General features: G+C 37.7%; 1 protein-coding gene across 1 annotated transcript; it reads right to left on the bottom strand.

Moving 5' to 3' along the window:
- Positions 1 to 4,280: 4,280 nt before the first annotated feature.
- LOC133807020 (uncharacterized) lies at positions 4,281 to 5,055 on the bottom strand. Its single transcript, XM_062245137.1, has 2 exons — positions 4,515 to 5,055; positions 4,281 to 4,431 (listed from the first exon to the last, which is right to left on the bottom strand). Exons 1-2 carry the CDS (start codon positions 5,003 to 5,005, stop codon positions 4,290 to 4,292), a joined length of 633 nt encoding a protein of 210 aa, XP_062101121.1. The 5' UTR covers positions 5,006 to 5,055; the 3' UTR covers positions 4,281 to 4,289.
- Positions 5,056 to 20,098: the final 15,043 nt, after the last annotated feature.

Below are 20,098 nucleotides of genomic sequence, written 5' to 3'. Positions count from 1 at the left end.
CCACAATTCTTGAACTGGTTCTCTTATACGCTCATCTTGGAAACCTGCACACTCAGCCACAAAATCAGCGAGAGCCTGGCCCTTTATGGTTGTTTGTGGTTTATATAAAATTTTGAACTAACTGAGTTCGATGGCCCACTTTAACAAACGTATCGATGCTTCAGGTTCTTTCAAGGCATGCCTTAAAGGTTGATCGGTTAAGACGTGTATGGTGTGGGACTAGAAATACGATCTAAGCTTCCTTGAGGCCAAAATCAGACATAACATGAGCTTCTCGATCAAGGGATATCAAGATTCAGCTCCCAGAAGCCTCTTGCTTATATAGTATACTGGTTATCGTACCAAATTTTCCTCCCAGACTAACACAGTGCTAACCGCATTCTCAGTTATTCCCAGGAATAGGTGTAAGTTTTCCCCAGCAACAGGTTTTCACGGGATGGGGGATTCAGCTAGATGCATTTTTAAATCTTGAAACGTATGCTCGCATTCTTTTGTCCATTCAAATCATTTATTTCCCCTGAGAAAATTGTAGAAGGAAAGGCACTTATCAGTGGACTTTGACATGAACCGTTTAAGGGTTGTGACTTTCCCAGTTAGGATCTAAACTTCCTTTCGCAATCTGGGAGAAGACTTCTCTAATAGCGATTTGATTTTCTTGGGATTAGCTTCATTCCCGCTCGAGTTGACAATGAAGCCTAAGAACTTCCTCGACGAGACCCCAAAGGTACAATTTTAGGGATTTAGCTTCATATCGTACTTTCTTAATACATCAAGACATTCTTCTAGGTCGAATACATGGTTATTGGCATTTTTTTATTTGACGAGCATGTCATCAACATACACTTCCATGTTTTTCCCGATTTGGTCAGCGAACATCTTGTTTACCAATCTCTGGTGAGTTGCTCCAAAATTTTTAAGCCTGAACGACATGACTTTGTAACAATACACGTTGTGCTCGGTCATGAAGTTAGTATGCTCTTAGTCAGCAGAGTTCATCACGATTTAGTTATATCCAAAATACGCGTCCATGAAGGACATGAGCTCTTGACCCACTGTGGCATTGACTAGATGATCAATTCTAGGTAAGGGAAAACAGTCATTTGGACATGCCTTATTGAGGTCGGAGAAGTTGATGCAGGTCCTCCACCTTACGTTTGGTTTTGGAACTAGGACGGAATTGGCTATCCAAGTCGGGTATTTCGCCTCCTTGATGAATCTGCATTTTAAAGGCGAGCTACTTCTTCTTCCAAAGCTTCTCCTCTACTGCTTTGTAGGTACATTCTTGTCCAAATCTAGCATCTTCATGATCACACTCGGACTGATTCCTACCATATCAGCCTGTGACCAGGCAAAGACATGGATGTTTTTCCTTAAAAACTTCACCAGATCCTTTTTATGTTCAGTAGTGAGATTCTTTCCAATCTTTACAACTATTGATGTTGTTTCTAGATCGAGAATTACCTCTTCTAGCTCCTCCAATGGTTGAAGCTCAAATCGGTCTTCGCCTATCCTTGGGTACACTTCTTCTTGTTGGGCGACCTCATTTAATGCCACCTGAGGTTCTTCCACCTCCACATCAACTACCATTGCCTAAGGCTCCTCGGATTCTTCGATAACCTCCATGGCTTGCTACCTAGGTTATGTAATGCCCTACTAATCCAATACTGTTACATTGTGTTTAAAATGATGCTTAACTCGTTAAGCAAGTCATTTGGACTTAAACGTGTAATTAAAGTTAATTAAAGGGTTAGGTATTAAAAAAATTTCCAAAAGAATATTACTTTTCATTAAAAAGCATCATTATGTACATGAGATCCCAAAAAAGAGTTTATAAATAAACACAAAGGTAAACAGGTTACAAAATGGCCAACCTAAGTGGAAAAATAAACTGAATCCCTAGATCCACAAAAGAAGTCTCGACAGTGGCGGTCAAGCAGGCCACATATGTACACGTTGCCCCCGAAGCTCTCCAACTCATGGCTGGTCCAGCTTCTCTTTGCACATACCTGCACCATGTAGCACCCGTGAGCCAAGGCCCAGCAAGAAAACTCAATTCAACATAACAAATAATCAACTGGATATAAATCATGAATAGCATGCTTAGCAGTTATAATCGAACTCAAGCAAGCACACAATATATTTGCGAGGCCATAGGGTCGCACGAGCGCATATCGCACTCCTGGATTGGCCAAGCCATAACAACATGCATTCCACATGCTAATGTCGACCCCGACTTATAAGCCGAGCTTTCCAGTCAAATACAAACATATATGCATCTCACATACAATACAATTATACATAGTTCAATACATTCACATGTAACCAGGTATTCAAAGCATGGTTATAACCACATTCAATAACCGGGACCAATGCCTAATCTCAATACAAGTGCAGTTTTCTTACCTCGAGTCCTCGACGATTTAATAAGGTGACCCTTAGTATGATCATTTCCCCCTTGAGCCTAGCGGTAATCCCTAGTCACAATACATTGAGAAATTCCATCAAGAACTAAAACCAATAAAGAACTTCAAGAACAAGCCCTAGCCCTCGGGACCTCATATTCCACTAAATCGAGTAGCAAAATCGTTCTCGGGCCCTCTGATTTGGTTCCCTAAGTGCTCATTTGGCCTGTGCCTCTAAAGATAAGAGCAAGAAAAGGAAATCTGAGAATGAAGCTGCTAAGGGTCCAAACTAAAAGAAACAACAGAAGGATTCAGATGGTTGTTTCTTTTGTAACAAGCTTGGACATGTGAAGAAAAATTGTGCCAAGTATCATGCATGGCGTGTAAAGAAATGTATGATTCTTACTTTGGTCTGTTCTGAGGTTAATTTAGCTTCCGTACCTAGAAACACTTGGTGGATAGATTTTGGTGCTACTACTCACATAAGTGTTTCTATGCAGGGTTGCCTGAGCAACTGAAAGCCAAGTGATGGTGAAAGACACATATTCATGGGCGATGGAAAATCAGTGGAAGTGGAAGCAATTGGGAATTTTAGGTTGTTGTTAGGAACTGGTTTTTATTTGGATTTGAAAGACACTTTTGTTGTACTGTCTTTTAGACGGAATTTAGTTTCGGTTTCTTTATTGGACAAATTTGGATATTGTTGTTCTTTTGGAAATAATCAGTTTAGTTTGTCTTTAAATTCAAATATTGTTGGAACTGGTTATTTGAATGCTTATGACAACCTTTATTTATTAGAAACAATTGTATCCTATAATGAAACCTTGCATGTGGAATCACGTGGTACTAAACGCAAATTAAATAAAGCAAATTCAGCGTCATTATGGCATAAATGCTTAGGTCACATCTCAAAAGGTAAAATTGAGTGTCTTGTGTCTGATGACATTTTAAAGTCTCTTGACTTCACAGACTTTGATGTTTGTGTAGATTACATCAAGGGAAAACAGACCAAAACCAAGAGATTAGGTGCCAACAGAGCTTTAGATGTCTTAGAATTGATTCATACAGATATTTGTGGGCCATTCCCTACGGCATCTTGGAATGGTCAACAATATTTTATATCATTCATAGACAATTACTCACGTTATGGGTATCTATATCTCATTCATGAAAAATCTCAATCTGTGGATGTGTTCAAAGCTTATAAAGCTGAAGTTGAGAATCAACTCAACAAAAGGATTAAAAACGTCAGATCCGATCGTGGTGGTGAGTACTACGGTAGATATGATGGCTCAGGCGAACAACATCTAGGACTGTTTGCTAAATTCCTAGAGGAATGTGGTATTGTCCCACATTATTACACCATGCCAGGCTCACCTAACATGAATGGTGTTGCTGAAAGACGAAATAGGACTCTTAAGGATATGGTAAAGAGTATGATTGCTCATTCTACCTTACCTAAGTCCCTCTGGGAAGAAGCTTTAAAGACAGCAGCTTACATTCTAAATAGAGTACCAACTAAAGCAGTTGCAAAAACACCTTATGAGCTTTGGACAGGTCGAAAGCCTAATCTAAAACACTTTCACATCTGGGGATGTCCAGCTGAAGCAAGGCCTTATAAGCCACATGAAAAGAAATTGGACTCCAAAACAGTGAGCAACTACTTTATTGGTTATTCTGAGCGATCTAGGAGCTATAAGTTTTATGATCCCATAATTAGAAATATTTTTGAGACAGGAACTGCAACATTTTTTGAGGATGTTGAGTTTGGGGGGAGAAATAAGGTAAGAGACATTGCTTGATATTAGCTCGATAATAGCCCATGAAAGTTATAAAAAAATGTGAACAAGAAACTGTACATGTAAAGACTATGTATATATACAATCATCAAGGTAACAAATTTTGGTACCACAAGTCTGTGGTCCACTTGTTCCTGAACACCTCCATATTTTCATCGCAAATAGTTTCCAATGGAAGACCGACCATTAGATGCTCAATATGCTTGACAGCATACACACCACAATCCCCACTGTAAAAAAAAAGTAAACATTAAGTGTACATTACTATAATTTTAGTTAGAAACAAATTTAGTATGAAGATAATGTTTGTTACCTTCTCTTTGACTGAGTGAGCTCGTGTTTCTGTTTGCGACGCCATGTGAACTGATGCGGCCTCTTTCCTGCTAATGGAATCTTCAACATCAAGCTATCAGTAAACAGTTTACTCTGCATTAACAGAGAAGGAAGCAAAAAGCACCATGGACTCATAATTTCGTCAAGCTTTGCGTCACTAATCACCGAGTTGTCCGAATCGTAAACAGTCAGGGTCCAACTAGAAATGGAAGCCTCAATGGCAAACCAATGTTGTTGTCCATAGTTCTGGCACCAATATACATCCTCAACTCCTCCCCAAGATGCCAGAAACTGCTGCTCGATGCCGGTCAACATGGGCATAACGTTAGAATCCCAAGTATACTTTGTTTTGTCGGTTGTTTTCTTGTACTGATCATATCGGGCAGGTATCACTTGTGAGAAATAATTGTTCATCACAATTGCATTCTGTCGATATATATTGGGAAAATACTTGCGACGCATACGAAGCATGTGTTCTGCCGCATCAATATTCTATAAAGAGAGTACGATAAAAAAAGTTAGCAAAGACCATCATAAATTGCTACCGTCGAGCTCCATCGAGCTCACATCAAACTACTATCGAGCTTCATCGAGCTCACATCGAGCTAATCTCAAACAGTAAACAACAACCCTATTTTAACATACCTATCGAACTCCTATCAAGCTCCATCGAGCTCACATCGAGCTAATCTTAAACAGTAAACAACAACCCTATTTTAACATCCCTATCGAACTCCTATCGAGCTCCATCGAGCTCACATCGAGCTAATCTCAAACAGTAAACAACAACCCTATTTTAACATCCCTATCGAACTATTATCGAGCTCCATCGAGCTCACATCGAGCTAATCTCAACAGTAAACAACAACCCTATTTTAACATCCTTATCGAACTTCTATCGAGCTCCATCGAGCTAAGCTCAAACAGTAAACAACAACCCTATCGAACTCTTATCGAGCTCCATTGAGCTCACATCGAGATAATATCAACAGTAAACAACAACCCTATTTTAACATCCCTATCGAACTCCTATCGAGCTCCATCGAGGTCACATCGATCCTGGAAACTCCCATCAAGCTCTTATCGAGCTCATATCGAGCTATCATCGAGTACATATCGAGTCAGTAAAAACAAATGGCTTACCCCATCATTGAGCCACGACTGGGGTGTCTTCCACGTCAGAAACCACGCTGGACCGTGATTCCCAGTCTTTACATCCCTCGGGGTCTTGTTGGGCATGTCTCCAAGCAGCCACTTGCACATTGTCCTATACTGTTTGGGATCTGGCTTCTTGAGAGGGTCCAGCACCTGTGTAGCCTCCTCTGCTGGTGCAGCTGCATCACTGCGAGGTCTTTTCCTCGTGGGATCGGTGTAGTCCTCAAACCAATCTAGCTTGCGTCTTTGGCATCTAGTCCTCTGAAATTGAACCCTAGCAATATCCTCAGGGTTGACAATAATGACTCCCGGAGTCCCAGCATCAGGTGTCACAATGATGGTAGGAGGCGTGGTTGGATCATCAACATAGTCTAGAGGAATATCCAATGACTCTGAGTCTGAATCTTCATTGGAGCCCCTCGGTTTCTCCTTAATAAATGTCAGGATCTGACTGACTACGTCCAAGATCACTAACTAGTTCTTCAGGAAGGTCTCCTGTCGACCCTCGACTCTGTCCAACCGCTCAATCAAGTCGGCGATCTCATGGGCTGAGGCTGAGGCTGGTGTTGGGGTTGGTGTTGGAGCTGACGCAGAGGCTAGGACTGATGTTGAGGCGAAGGCTGAGGCTGGGGCAACAGAAGGGGTGGGACCTGCAACCTCCTCTCCCGGGGCAGCATCATCAAATATCTTGGCTGCCTGAGAAACTATCTCCACAATTTTCTCAAAAGTTGCATCCTCCTCCTCATCAGCCTCCGAGGGATCCTGGCCAAGCCCTGGATAAAGGGGAAGATCTCCCTTTGTCAAAGACAAATAATAGTCTTTTTCTTCTAGTCGAGGCTTCAACATTGGAAGGACAATCAACTGCAAACAACATAAAACATTTGGTTAACTCAAATAATGATAAAAGATAAGCATATAGATAAAAAAAAAATATAACTTACATTCTTCTTCAATAACATCAGTGCGATGACGGACTTGGTGAAATCCTTGTTCCTCCGATGCGACCAACTAAGCATCCTCGGGACCATGTTTCCCGAGCTCACAACAAGCTCTGTCGCAAGCTGCTGGATAGCCTCATATGCCCAGTACTGTAAGGTCGGGGCATAACCATACATACTGTACTTGGACTCTTGCTGCACCTTGGCATCATAGTTGGCATTTTGTTTCACCATGTCCTTCTTACAAGACTGCAATAACCTCCTATAAGAGTACTTCCCCCATGGATAACTGAAGAAGTACTCTATGTCCTCAACAATTTTCAGAATATCTCGCCAAATGTGCAACTTGCCCTCAATGGCATTCAGAACCCCCTCAACAAACAAACATAGACCAAGCTTGTACACATCTTCCACAACCGTACAAGTCTTGAAAACATGGTCCACCTATGAGAGCTTTACTTTCTCAGCATCGTTGAAATACTCCTTTATCAACTGGTCGCTGAGATTACGCCCTTCCAACTCTTCTGGTGACAGGAAGGTACTGAAATTCAACCTTGTCACCAGGGCAAACTCTCCCATGCCGAATCTACAAGACTTCGACCCCAAGAAAAAATGCACCTCATCTTCGTTGTTGCTGGCGATTTTCCTCAGCAACAGTTAATGCACCAAGACTCCGGAGAAATTAAACTCTGAAGCCAAAAAGAACTGCTTGAAAGGGGATTCCTTAGCCCTTTCAAGCAGCCCGAGCTCCAAAAACCTAGTCTTAATGTGATTTAAAGTACTACTACCTCGATATGTCACTCGACCAGGAAAGTGATCACTGAACGGAACAGGCAACTTAGGCATTTGCAACAACACATGAAAAAAAAATTGGTAAGAAAACAGAATATTAAACATAATCAGGAAAAAATTCAAAAAAAAATTCATCAAAAAACTAAAATAAACAGAATGTTAAACAGAATAAAAAAAAAATTCATGAAAACACTTAAATAAGTTGTCATCGAGCTCTATCGAGCTGCAACATACCCTATCGAGCAACTATCGAGTTCCATCGAGCAATATCAACAACCTAAATCTATCGAGCCTATCGAGCCAGTGTCGAGCCTATCGAGCTAAGCAAAATTTGTCTACATAAATAACCATCGAACTACAGTCTAGTCTAATATCGAACCATTATCGAACCTATCGAGCCCGTGTAATCTAATACCACAGATCCACCGAGCTCCTATCGATCCACCATCAAACCGTTCAAACTGCCCTATGAGCCTACTATCGAACCATAACCGAGCCTATCGAGTTAGTTTCATATATTTCCATAGATCAATCGAGCTTCTAGTACCAGAGATCCATCGAGCTCCTATCGATCCACCATCGAACCGTTCAAACTGCCCTATCGAGCCTACTATCGAACCATAATCGAGCCTATCGAGTTAGTTTCATATATTGCCATAGATCAATCGAGCTTCTAGTACCAAAGATCCATCGAGCTCCTATCGATCCACCATCGAATCGTTCAAACTGCCCTATCGAGCCTACTATCGAACCATAATCGAGCCTATCGAGCTAGTTTCATATATTGCCATAGATTAATCGAGCTTTTATCGAACCTTTATCGAACCTATCGAGCCACTGGTTCAAACCCAGAAAAAAATTCCCACAAAATCGATGAACCCATCCCACAAATCACAGATTCAACAACAATATAAAGCAAATATGGACTTGGGTTCAAGATTTTACCTTTGTTTTTAAAACTTTGAAGGAAATATGCACCGTGGGTCTCGGGTTCAACGGAAAAATGGGAGTTCGTCGTGGGTCTCGAGATTGATGGAGAAATGGGAGAAGGTGGGGGCTCGAAAACTCGACGGAGATGCGGGCTCAACGGCTCGACGGAGATGGTGGCTCGACAGCTCGACGGAGGTGGGGGTTCAACGATTTTTTGAGGATTTTTGTGAGAATGAGAGAGAGAAACCGAGAGTGTATAGAGAGAGAAGGCTGAGGTTGAATTTTTTGGGTGTGGAAAAATGAGAAGGGTATTTTGGGTATGAGGGAAAAATTTAGCATCAATTTGAAAAAGTTAATAGTGCTAAGATTTTTTTGTAAATGTACATATTAGTATGTATAAAAAGTGAAATTTCCCTTTTAAAATATGTATGTATCAATGCTTAAATAATAATAATAATAAAAATTAAATGCTAACATTTTTTAGCACACTCTATATTCACATATGTCACTATTAATATTTAATGGTTATAAGTAAATGATATTACTTTTTATACATTATTGGAAGATTTATAAAAATCGCAGCTAATGTTATATATATAAGCTTACATTACACTTTTCGACCTTGCAAACAACTGAAGAAGAAAAAAATCCTTGTAACCAAATAAGATAATATAAATAATTTTTCATTAATTACATGAATGGAATTACAATAGTTACTCTAGTTTCTTCAAAAATCATATTCTAATATAAATTCTACTTAATTGGAATTACACAGAAAATAAATGATCTAATTCTAAAGAACTCATCAACTACAAATGTTGAGTATTTTTGTTTCAAAGAAAGACAATCTCACTGTACCTGCACATCGTAAAAAATATAATTTAATTATTAGCAAATAAAGAAGTAAATCATTCGATTAGAATAAAAAACTTATCACCTTTGTCACAATTGCATTGGCATTAAAATCATAATAATAATTTATAGTGTTATTTCAGCCATTCGTAGATATCTTAAATTTATCCAAATCTAGTTAGAAATAAAATTAAGAAAATGCAAATATTTGAAGATCTCTAAACTAGTCGTCCAAGTTGTCTTGCCCATCTGAAACTTTAGTTTTACTAAAAACAATTAGTTGTGGAAAGATAGCAGAGTTTGAACACAACCTTGTACCATATAGCAGAGTTAAATAAAGGACACCATAAATTTTTGAGATGAACATATGAAGCATTGTAATATGAACATGCACATACACACACTAAACAAGAGTTATTATAAGCTAAAAGAGAGGATCCTTTGTAAAAGGAATGAAATGAAAAATGATATACAACCAAAACCAAGCACCTTTAAAGCTACCTACACATCATCCAGCAGAGATAAAGCTCACAAGAGGCAATAACTGAGCCAATGATACCTGAAAGGGTTAGAAACCAAAATTGTCTTAGTAACTATAAATATTACGTTAGAACTCGATGATAGCTCAATTGAGTTGCTTAAGCCCAATGAACTTATTATATTAGTAGTTCACCAAATCAATGCAATGTTTGATATACATATATATATATATATATAAATAGTTAAAACGCTGCTTGGGTGATTCACATCAATAGCTTATAATTTAAGCCCATCACAGAAAACATCATGTAGTTTCATTTATATATAATAATGTGGTGTCAAAAATGTTGGGGAGAAAAGGTCATTCATGTGAATTCATAAAGTTTGTCACCGATTTAAACTTGTAAACTATAAGATAGACATAAAAATCACAATAATAAAAGAAAAAACGGTCAGCCTTTAGCTTTCATTAAACGCCCAGAACCGTCATCTAGACCTATTATATATTGTATAAATATATATATATATATATGTATATCATTAATCCCATTAAAACAAGGGAGACAGAGAGGTGGAGAGAACGAATAACCCCAAAATTTTTGTTCTAGAAATTAATGGTCAAGTGATATCAAACCCATATTGACAAACAAATACTACAATACGAATAGCTGAATGACAGGGAAGTTGCTCCTATTATGGTTCCTAAATCATCAACAATATTAAATGGAATTTTATCTTTTTATGGTTTTTACACCTTGGACAAAAAAAATTATTTTTTATGTTAACTGACCTTGAAGATGAGAAGAAAAGTGTGGGATTAGCAACACAAGGCGCGGAGCTAAACCATCTTCACTCACTACTAGATCAAGTAGACCTGAACAGAAAAGCTCAAAATAATGAATCCCCTTTACTGCAAATAATTGAGGTATTTTTTTAGATAATGTGCATTTCAGGAACTAAGTGATTACTTAAAAAAAATAAAGAGCAATTAGACTAAGAGATATGAGGATTTGAATCATATTCTTGATCGTGGGAGCTTTAATTTTTGCCTAAGCAATAACAATTAAATAGAGCAATATTGTTAACTGCTATTTTAAAAAGTATATTGTTCACTGAGACTATGCATCTTTTCTATCTCCTCTACCTTTTCTCTGTCTCAAGACTTGTTCAAATATCTGTACCCTCCAGCCACAACAAGATTTACTAGCTCTCTTAGCTTGGTGCTCTTACCGTAGCACTGTACAAGTCCTGCTAAGTTCTTCACTTTATCAAGTCTTGTCACTTAAGAAACCACTACATCAGAGTTAATAATAGTAGTTTTAAGATTTCTCTTTTAGTTAATTAGCAATACAAAAATCATGAATTTATTGTGAAAATAACAGCAAGCTGAAAGTTTAGCACAAGGCATCACCTTCCACAGTCTACATTTGTCAGACAAACCTTATATTTCTTCCTCTAGTGCTTCAGTTGAGCTCTTATGAGAAATTGTACAAGTTTCCATGAAACCACTTGGTTGCTCATCTTTTTTTTTTTAAAAAAATACTCAATGGCCTCCCTACAACCATGGCTATCGATGCCAACACTTTTAGGGACCAAAGTGTAAAACTCCAATTTCATATGACATAGTGGCTAAGTGGGCTATTGTTAATCCAAACCAACAACAATAATAATAACTAGTAGAATAATAGTAAAGAAAATGATTTGGGACACAGAATACTACAAATCTTGTATAAATATTCATTTATTTATATAGCTTTTATAATTCGATGTGCCATAAACTAGAACACATATAACTTATAGAAATAAACACATGAACATGCAGTAAAAATGTGCAGAGGCAAATATATATATAAATATATATATATATATATATATTAAATAAGCATATAACAACACACTCAATAAGATTAAGATAGGTTTAAAGAAAAGTGAGCACTAAAGCTTAAGAATATATCTTAATTTAATAGAGTAGCAAGCTGAGATAAAGTGAGGTGAGTTATCAATTATGGCTTCTGCGTTTTAATGGTTTAAAACAGAGGAAGTCTTATTTAGTTTTTGGAATACTAATGCAGTCAAATATGATATTAATAACTCAGTTATTTTTCTTTTCGTTTTTAATATGGAGCTTGAAAAGGTAAAATGCAACATTCTCTTGTTAGCTCATACAAGCTTGATTGATACTTTTTATTGGCTTAGCATAGTCATTGATGATTGCTGCTTATTATAACCATGGAAATGTGTCCCTAAAACTAAACTAATATGGTGTGGTGGATCTAGGCAAGTTACACCGTTAGTGCAGCAGAAGCTGTACACATATGATATACAAAGTACCCAAATAAAACCATATAGCATTGAACACATATTTTCTAGGAAATTGTTAGGTCCCAAATAAATTCACACACAACACATAGAACACTACAAGAACAATGACCAAATAAATAGCATAGTATAGCTAATAATCCCAGTGGTATTCGAGAGACCACCACTCTCCCCAAAGAGATACTACTCCTAATTTCAGATTCATACAATGGATGTACTCTCCATCTCCACAACCCTATTTAAATATACTCAATATGGGCTCCTACACTTCCCAAACCACTTACCCCTTTATTATTCTTGATTACAAAATATAACCCACCATCCCCACTACCTTATTAATGTTTAATGTCTATTTGCTGACTCTTGGGTTCTTAACAGAAACCAAATCTATCCTATCCTTATATAATTAGAAGAAGAAAAAACTGCCAGGAAACTCAAAATTCTAACATAGGTAAACTCACATATAAAATATATTACAATATTAAATTTTTAAGTTTATATAGAACATGTGCGAAGCACATACCAAACACTAGTTTTAAATAAAAAGAGAAGCATATATGTTACCAAACTGTTGCACTAGATTTTAGGAGTTTCAAATATTCTTAGTGACAAGAGCTATTCTGTTTTTTTTCCTATATTTAATTGAATGTTATGCCTATTTCTATCTTAAAAAAAAATTTAAATAATAATCCTCAAAGATTCTAATAGTCAAATAAGGCTTAAAAGATGTGGTCTTGTCATATGTTGTAGTAGTTAAATATATGAAATAGGCACTTTTCCAAACACTTTAACTCTCGAGGGAGAGACACTTTTCCACACTCCCGAACAGAACCCAACTGAGCATAACTTAACCTCCAAAAGGCCGATTTGCAAGAGAATACTTCATTAACGTCAGGTATCCAAGCCCTCCGATCTTCTAAAACTACTGGTAAAGCCACCCTTTCTAACAAAAGTAATAACTGAGAGAGACTGGTGACCTCCCTATCGAACAGATTCCTTCTAAAACGCAAATCCCATCCCTGAGTTTGGAGGCCCGAATCCCCTCCTAAAACCACCATGTCCCTAATCAAACAATTGTTGGACATTGAAATCAAAAATAAATCTGAGAACTGATTCTTTAAAGGTCGAAGTATTCACAGATGCAGATTGGGCTGAGTCAATTGATGATAGAAAATCTACACCGGGGTATTGCACAATTATATGGGGAAATGTGGTGACATAGCGAAGTAAAAAACAAACAGTGGTTGCAACAAGTAGTGCAGAAGCCGAGTATAGAGTCATGGCCCATGGAGTGTGCGAAGCAATATGGATTAAACGCCCATTAGGGGAATTGAGGATTGAATATGAAGCCCCCATTCAGCTCTACTATAATAATCAATTTACCATCAGTATTGCACATAACCCTATACATCATGACTGAACTAAACACGTTGAAGTGGACAGACACTTTTATTAAAGAGAAGATTGATGGAGGAACTATCGGCATCAAATATGTACAAGCGGATCAACAGTTGGCTGATATTCTCACAAAAGGGTTATCTGAATGAGTCTTTGACTTTCTAGTAAACAAGCTTGGACTCATCAACATCTCCAGTCCAGCTTGAGGGGGAGTGTTGACAAATAATAGAAAATCAAAGGAAATCAAATCTTGTAAATTGATTGTAGCTGTAAAACTAATAGTTTCCTTATTTAGAAGATTTGTAATTATCTTTGTAATTTGTAGTTTATTCTGTAATTAAGAAGATTAGGTGTATAAACCCTATAAATAGGATTTTATTTTACTAATGGAATATACAGAAAAGAAGAAATAAAAATTTCTCTTACAAACTGAGAACACAATGTCTGGACGAGTCACAGTAAGATAATTCAACTTTCCGGATAACCTGCGATATTTTTCAGAGTCTTTAAATGGTTCCCCATCTCTTGTAAGGTGCGTAGCAGGATTCATTGGAGTACTACAAGGTTCTGCTCCCAATTTTCTTGTCTCGGTCAACAAATCAAGTACATATTTGCTTTGAGATAAAAAATTACCTTGTTTACTCTGAGTTACTTCAACTCCCAAGAAAAACTTGAACACCCCCAAATCCTTCGTGTGAAATTGGGTATGAATGAAAGATTTAAGAGATGAGATTCCTCTAGTATCATTTCCAGTAATAACAATATCATCCACATACACAACTAACAAAATGATACCGGCAGTTGATCATTTATAGAATACAGAATGGTCTGACTTACTTTTCAACATACCAAATTTCTCAACAGCCTGATTAAATTTACCAAACCAAGCACGAAGACTTTGTTTCAAACCATATAAAGATTTTCAAAGACAAAAGACTCGCCCTAAGCAACAAACCCAGGAGGTTGCTCCATATACACCTCTTCCTGAAGGTGTCCACGAAGAAAAATATTTTTGATATCTAGCTGATGCAAAGGCCAATGATGAGTAGCTGCCATAGAAATAAACAACTGAACAGATGTCAGTTTAGCAACAGGAGACGGGCCTTCAAACGAGCAATTGATCCATCTGGATTGACCTTAACTGTGAATACCCATTTGCACCCTATGGCCCGTTTTCCTGAAGGTAAATCAACCAAGTCCCAAGTACTATTTGCATCTAAAGCATTCATCTCTTCTATCATTGCATCATGCCAACAAGGATGAGATATGGCTTCACAAACAATTTTAGGAATCGAGATAGAATCAAGGGAAGCAATAAAGGAGCAAGAAGAAGAGGACAAGTGATTATAAGAAACAAAAGAACAAATATGATAAGTGCATTGGCGTTTACCTTTAGGTAGCGCAATGGGAAGATCATCGCTTGGGTCCGAATCTGATGACGAAGAAGCAGGTGCAGGACATGAAACGGGAGGTGGACACCTGGAGTACACTTTAATAGGAGGCGGAGGCATGTCAAGAGCTATGGCTAAGGCAGGTGGAGGAACAGGACACTTGTCAGAACATGTGTTAAGGGCAGAAGATGTGATAGAATATACCAACAAATCATCATCCTCCCCCTGACGAGTAGGAGTAGATGAAGACGAAAAATAGGGTGTGTTTTCTACGAAGGTAATATCAATGGAGACAAGATATTTGTTAAGATTAGGACAATAACACATATACCCTTTCTGAAGACGAGAATAACCAAAAAAGACACACTTCAATGACTTAGGATCTAATTTGGTAACATGTGGACGAACATCTCGAACAAAACAAATACTACCAAATATCCTAGGAGCAACTGGAAACAATGATGTAGTTTTGTGTGAATAATACTTCTAATCTGATTTTATTGATGAATAATATGGCCTATATACAAGGAAAAAATACAACCTAAACTTAGCTGTCAATTACAACCTAAAATTAGTTGTACAAAATGTATTTACAATGATATTTCTACACTCCCCCTCAAGTTGAGTTGTATATGTTATACAAACCCAGCTTGAAATTAAATTCTTCAAAAGTTGTTCTTGGTAGGGCCTTTGTTAGGATGTCGGCAATCTATTTCTTTGTAGGAATGTAGTTGAGCTCAATGATCTCTGAATTCACCTTCTCATAAATGAAGTGTCTGTCTATTTCAACATGTTTAGTTCGATCGTGGTGAACCGGATTTTTAGCAATGTTAATTGCTGCTTGACTATCACTGTACATTTTAAAGGACTCGGGAGAGTCAAACCTCAATTCATTCATGAGCCTTTTGATCCACATCCCTTCACAAATACCTAAGGCCAAAGCACGATATTCTGACTTTGCACTAATCCTTGAGACCACAGACTGTTTTTTACTACGCCAAGTAACTAAATTACCCCATACATAGGTGCAATAACCACTAGTTGATCGTCTGTCGGACAGCTCTTCAACCCAACTAGAGCTTGTGTAAACTTCCAAGTCTTGGTTGTTGTGTTTTTTGAAGTGCAAACCAAGACCTAATGTCATTTTTAGATACCTTAGAATACGATACACTGCTTCCAAGTGTTCCTCATAAGGATTGTGCATATGTTGACTAATAACGCTGACATGGAAGGCGATATCAGGTCTGGTATGAGAGAGATAGATTAGCTTTCCTACTAATCTTTGATAGCTCCCCTCTCTACTGGAGCTGAATCCTCTCTTCGATTAACTTTCAAGTTTGGATCCATGGGAGTGTCAACCGGCTTGCTCCTAATCATTCCAGTTTCCTTTAGAAGATCTTGGATATACTTTCGCTGAGGTATAACAATTCCTTCTTTCGATTGGGCTACTTCCATACCAAGAAAGTATTTGCGAGTTCCTAGATCTTTGCTTTCAAATTTGGAGGCAAGAAGTCTTTTGAGATCTGAAATTTCTCCCAAGTCATCTCCAGCTAAGATTATGTCATCCACCAGACAATGAGAATTGCTAGCTTCCCAGTTGACGAGAACTTGAAAAATAGAGTATGATCAGCCTGGCGTATATCCATGTTTGACAACTAACTTCGCAAATTTGTCAAACCATGCCAGATGTGATTGTTTCAAGCCATAAAGAGATTTGAGAAGTTTGTACACTACTCGACCACTGGAGTGTTTCTTCATCCCTGGTGGAATTTCCATATAGACTTCTTCGAGATTCCCATTCAAAAAAGCATTCTTCACATCCAATTGATATAAAGGTCAGTCACAATTTACAGCAAGTGATAATAAAACTCTTACTATATTAAGTTTGGCGACGGGAGCAAAGGTCTCCTGATAGTCAACACCATATGATTGAGTAAATCCATTGGCAACTAATCGACCCTTGAATATGTTGATACTCCCATTTGAATTATATTTGACGGTGAAAATCCACTTGCAACCAACTGTCTTCTTTCTTTGAGGTAACTCAGTGAGAACCCAAGTACCATTTTTCTCAAGAGCATTCATTTCTTCGTCGACTGTAGTCTTCCATTTAGGATCTTTCAAGGCTTCATAAATGGCTGTGGGAATCTGAATAAGATCAAAGAAGAGACAAAAGCTCGGTACATAGGTGTTAGTTTCCCATAAGCAACATACTTTTCAATGGGGTGATTGGTACAAGTTCTAACACCCTTCCAATGAGCAATAGGTAGGTCGAGATCATCAATAGTAGGAGAAACTAACTCATGAGTCATAGAATCCTTACCTTCATGATTTTCGAGGTTGAGAGGGCTTTAATGAGTGTTTGAGCAGTTCTTGTCTTGCATGTTGACCTCTATATTTCCAACTTTTCTCCTGCTATAAACACGAAGTTCTTTGTTACCTATATCAAATTGTGCTTGAGTTTGAGGTGGTGGTAAGTTTGAAGGAGTGTTTGGGTTTTCTGAGGAAGGTGAGGTTGGATTGACTATAGAGAAGGACGGGTTGGGTGTGTTTTCTGGACTGATATCTGGTTGGATAGGAAAAGAAGGTAAGGAAGGACCAGTTGATTGATTTGGTTGGATAGGAAAAGAAGGTAATGAAGGACCAATTGATTGATTTGGCTGAATAGGAAAGAGGGCAAAGGCTGAGCACTTTGATGTTTGTGTGTCACAACATTAGGTTGAGGAAATGCAGCTTGATGATCTTGAAGAGTTTCCCAAAGCTGATATTCCTGTGAATGCTCCCCCTGAATACCAAATTTGGGAAAGAAAAATTGATGTTCAAAAAAGGTGACATCCATAGTGTTATAGATCCTTTTTGTAATTGGGGAGTAACATTTGTACCCTTTTTGAGTGTTGGAATACCCGATGAAGAAACACTTGTGAGACTTTGGATCAAGTTTTGTTCTTTTGTGATCATAAATATGGACAAAAGTTGTACATCCAAAGACTTTAAATGGAAGGTCGGAGGAGAAGGCGGAGATATGAGGGAATGTTACAAGTAACAGATTTCTGGAAGCTTTGAATTGTAGTACACGGCTAGGCATACGATTGATGAGATAGGTGGCTGTGAGTAAAGCTTCCCCCAAAACTGTTTAGGAACATGATTTGAAAACATGATAGATCTAGAAACTTCAAGAAGATGTCAGTTTTTCCGCTCAGCCACTCCATTTTGTTGCGGAGTATAAACACATGAACTAATGTGAACAATACATTGATCTAACAAGTATGGACCAAGAATGGAGTTAAAATATTCCTTTCCATTATTAGTTTTCAGGATTTGGATTTTTCGGTGAAATTGATTTTGAATCATGGAATGGAAAATTTTAAAAATGGAAGCAGTTTCAGATTTTTCTTTCATAAGGAATGTCCATGTTGTCCTAGTATGATCATCAATAAAGGATACACACCATCTAGATCCATTAATATTTGTTACTCGCGAGGGTCCCCAAATATCATTGTATCATCGAAAAAGGTTGTGAAGGTTTGTAAAGAAGACTGGGATAAGAGTTTTGAGTATGTTTAGCAAGTTGACATACTTCACAATGAAAGAATTTTGGTCTTTTGTGGACAAATAACTGAGAAAATAGGTTTTCAAGATAACCAAAATTTGGATGTCCTAGTCGAAAATGCCACAACATGACAAGATTTTCATTCGAAACAGACACAAAATTGAAAACAGAATCTAAATTGGAATGGTTACCACAACTGGATTTGTGAACTTGTTTACTTGTAGGAGAATCCTTGGGCCATCATGCATTTCAGCACTGCCAATCACCTTCTCCGAGCCCGCAACCTGAAATTCACAAAAATTTGGATAGAATTTAGTGACACAATTTAGATCTCAAGTAAGTTTGCTTATTAAAAGAAGATTGCAATTTAGTTTAGGGACAAACAGAACAAATGAAAGGAGAAGGTCATCTGACAACCTAAAATTAGCTGTACAAAATGTATTTACAATGATATTTCTACAAATGACTTATCATGAAAAAGAATTTTATATGGGATCTCACCATTAAGAATAGAGGATGGCAGGCGATTAATAAGAAAACATGTTGTGGAAACGGCATCGGCCCAAAAATGTTTAGGAACATGCATTTGGAACAAGAAGGCTCGTGTAGTTTCAAGAATGTGTTTGTTTTTCTGTTCTGCTACACCATTTTGGGATGCAGTACGAACGCAAGAAGTTTCATGAAGCATGTCATTAGAGACCATATAAGACTGAAAAAGAGCAGATGTATATTCATTGGGATTAACACTTCGCAAAGTACGAACAGAAACATTAAATTGATTTTTGATCTCAACACAAAATGCACAAAATATAGAAAACAACTCAAAATGATTTTTCATTAAATATAACCAAGTTACATGAGAATAATCATCCACAAAAGTAACAAAATACCTGAATCCAGATTTAGACAAAATAGGAGAAGGACTCCAAACATCAGAATGAACTAATGCAAAAGGAACACTAGCACGCTTATTGACTCGAGGACTCGAACTAGGACGATGATGTTTGGCAAACTGACATGACTCACAATCTAATGAAGACACCTTACTATATTGGGGACAAATTTCTTGAGCAAAGGAAGGGATATGGCAGTGGATCAAGAACATACAGGCCGCCAGATTCATGTCCTTTACCAATAATCTTATTCGTCATTAGATCCTGAAATAAACAATGATCGAGAAAGAATGAGATGCAACAATTTAGATTACGAGTCAGATGAGTAACAGAAAGCAAATTAAATGATAAATTAGGTAAGTCTAAGACTGATGGCAAAGTAAGAAAAGGTGTAGGAATAATAGTATCAGATCCAAGAATAGAAGATGGTGACCCATTAGCTAAGGTAATAGTAGAAGTGGGACTAAGAGACTGCAAAGTGGAAAAGAGACTGAAATTACCTGTCATGTGATCTGTGGCACCAGAATCAATGACCCATTTTGAGGATGTGAAAAGAAGGCATGCATTAAATTTACCTTGCTTCCAGAATTCGGTGTTCGATTGTCAGGTCCTTGTGAATTGCCTCCTCTGTATCCACTTGGAGTACCAAGTTTTCCATGGTGCATAATTATTACGACTAACCAAAGCGCTATTAAGAGAAATAGATGGAGTAGTTTCCATGCGAAGAACACAACTAAAGATATCTTGTAAAGAGGAGACATCAGAGAAACAGATGGAGTAGTTTCCGTGCGAAGAACACGGCTAAAGACATCCTGTAAAGAGGAGACATCAGAACCAGAAAGAACCTAAGCCTTAGCACACTCAAA

Source organism: Humulus lupulus, chromosome X (genome assembly GCF_963169125.1).
Source record: "Humulus lupulus chromosome X, drHumLupu1.1, whole genome shotgun sequence".
Classification (NCBI taxonomy): Eukaryota; Viridiplantae; Streptophyta; class Magnoliopsida; order Rosales; family Cannabaceae; genus Humulus; species Humulus lupulus.
This window is presented reverse-complemented; position numbering and strand designations above follow the sequence as displayed.

Coding starts and splice junctions, on each gene's coding strand:
- LOC133807020 (XM_062245137.1), bottom strand. CDS start 5,005: ATGCTTCGTATGCGTCGCAAGTATTTTCCCAATATATATCGACAGAAT. Junction 4,432..4,514: donor CTCACTCAGTCAAAGAGAAG/GTAACAAACATT, acceptor TTTTTTTTACAG/TGGGGATTGTGGTGTGTATG.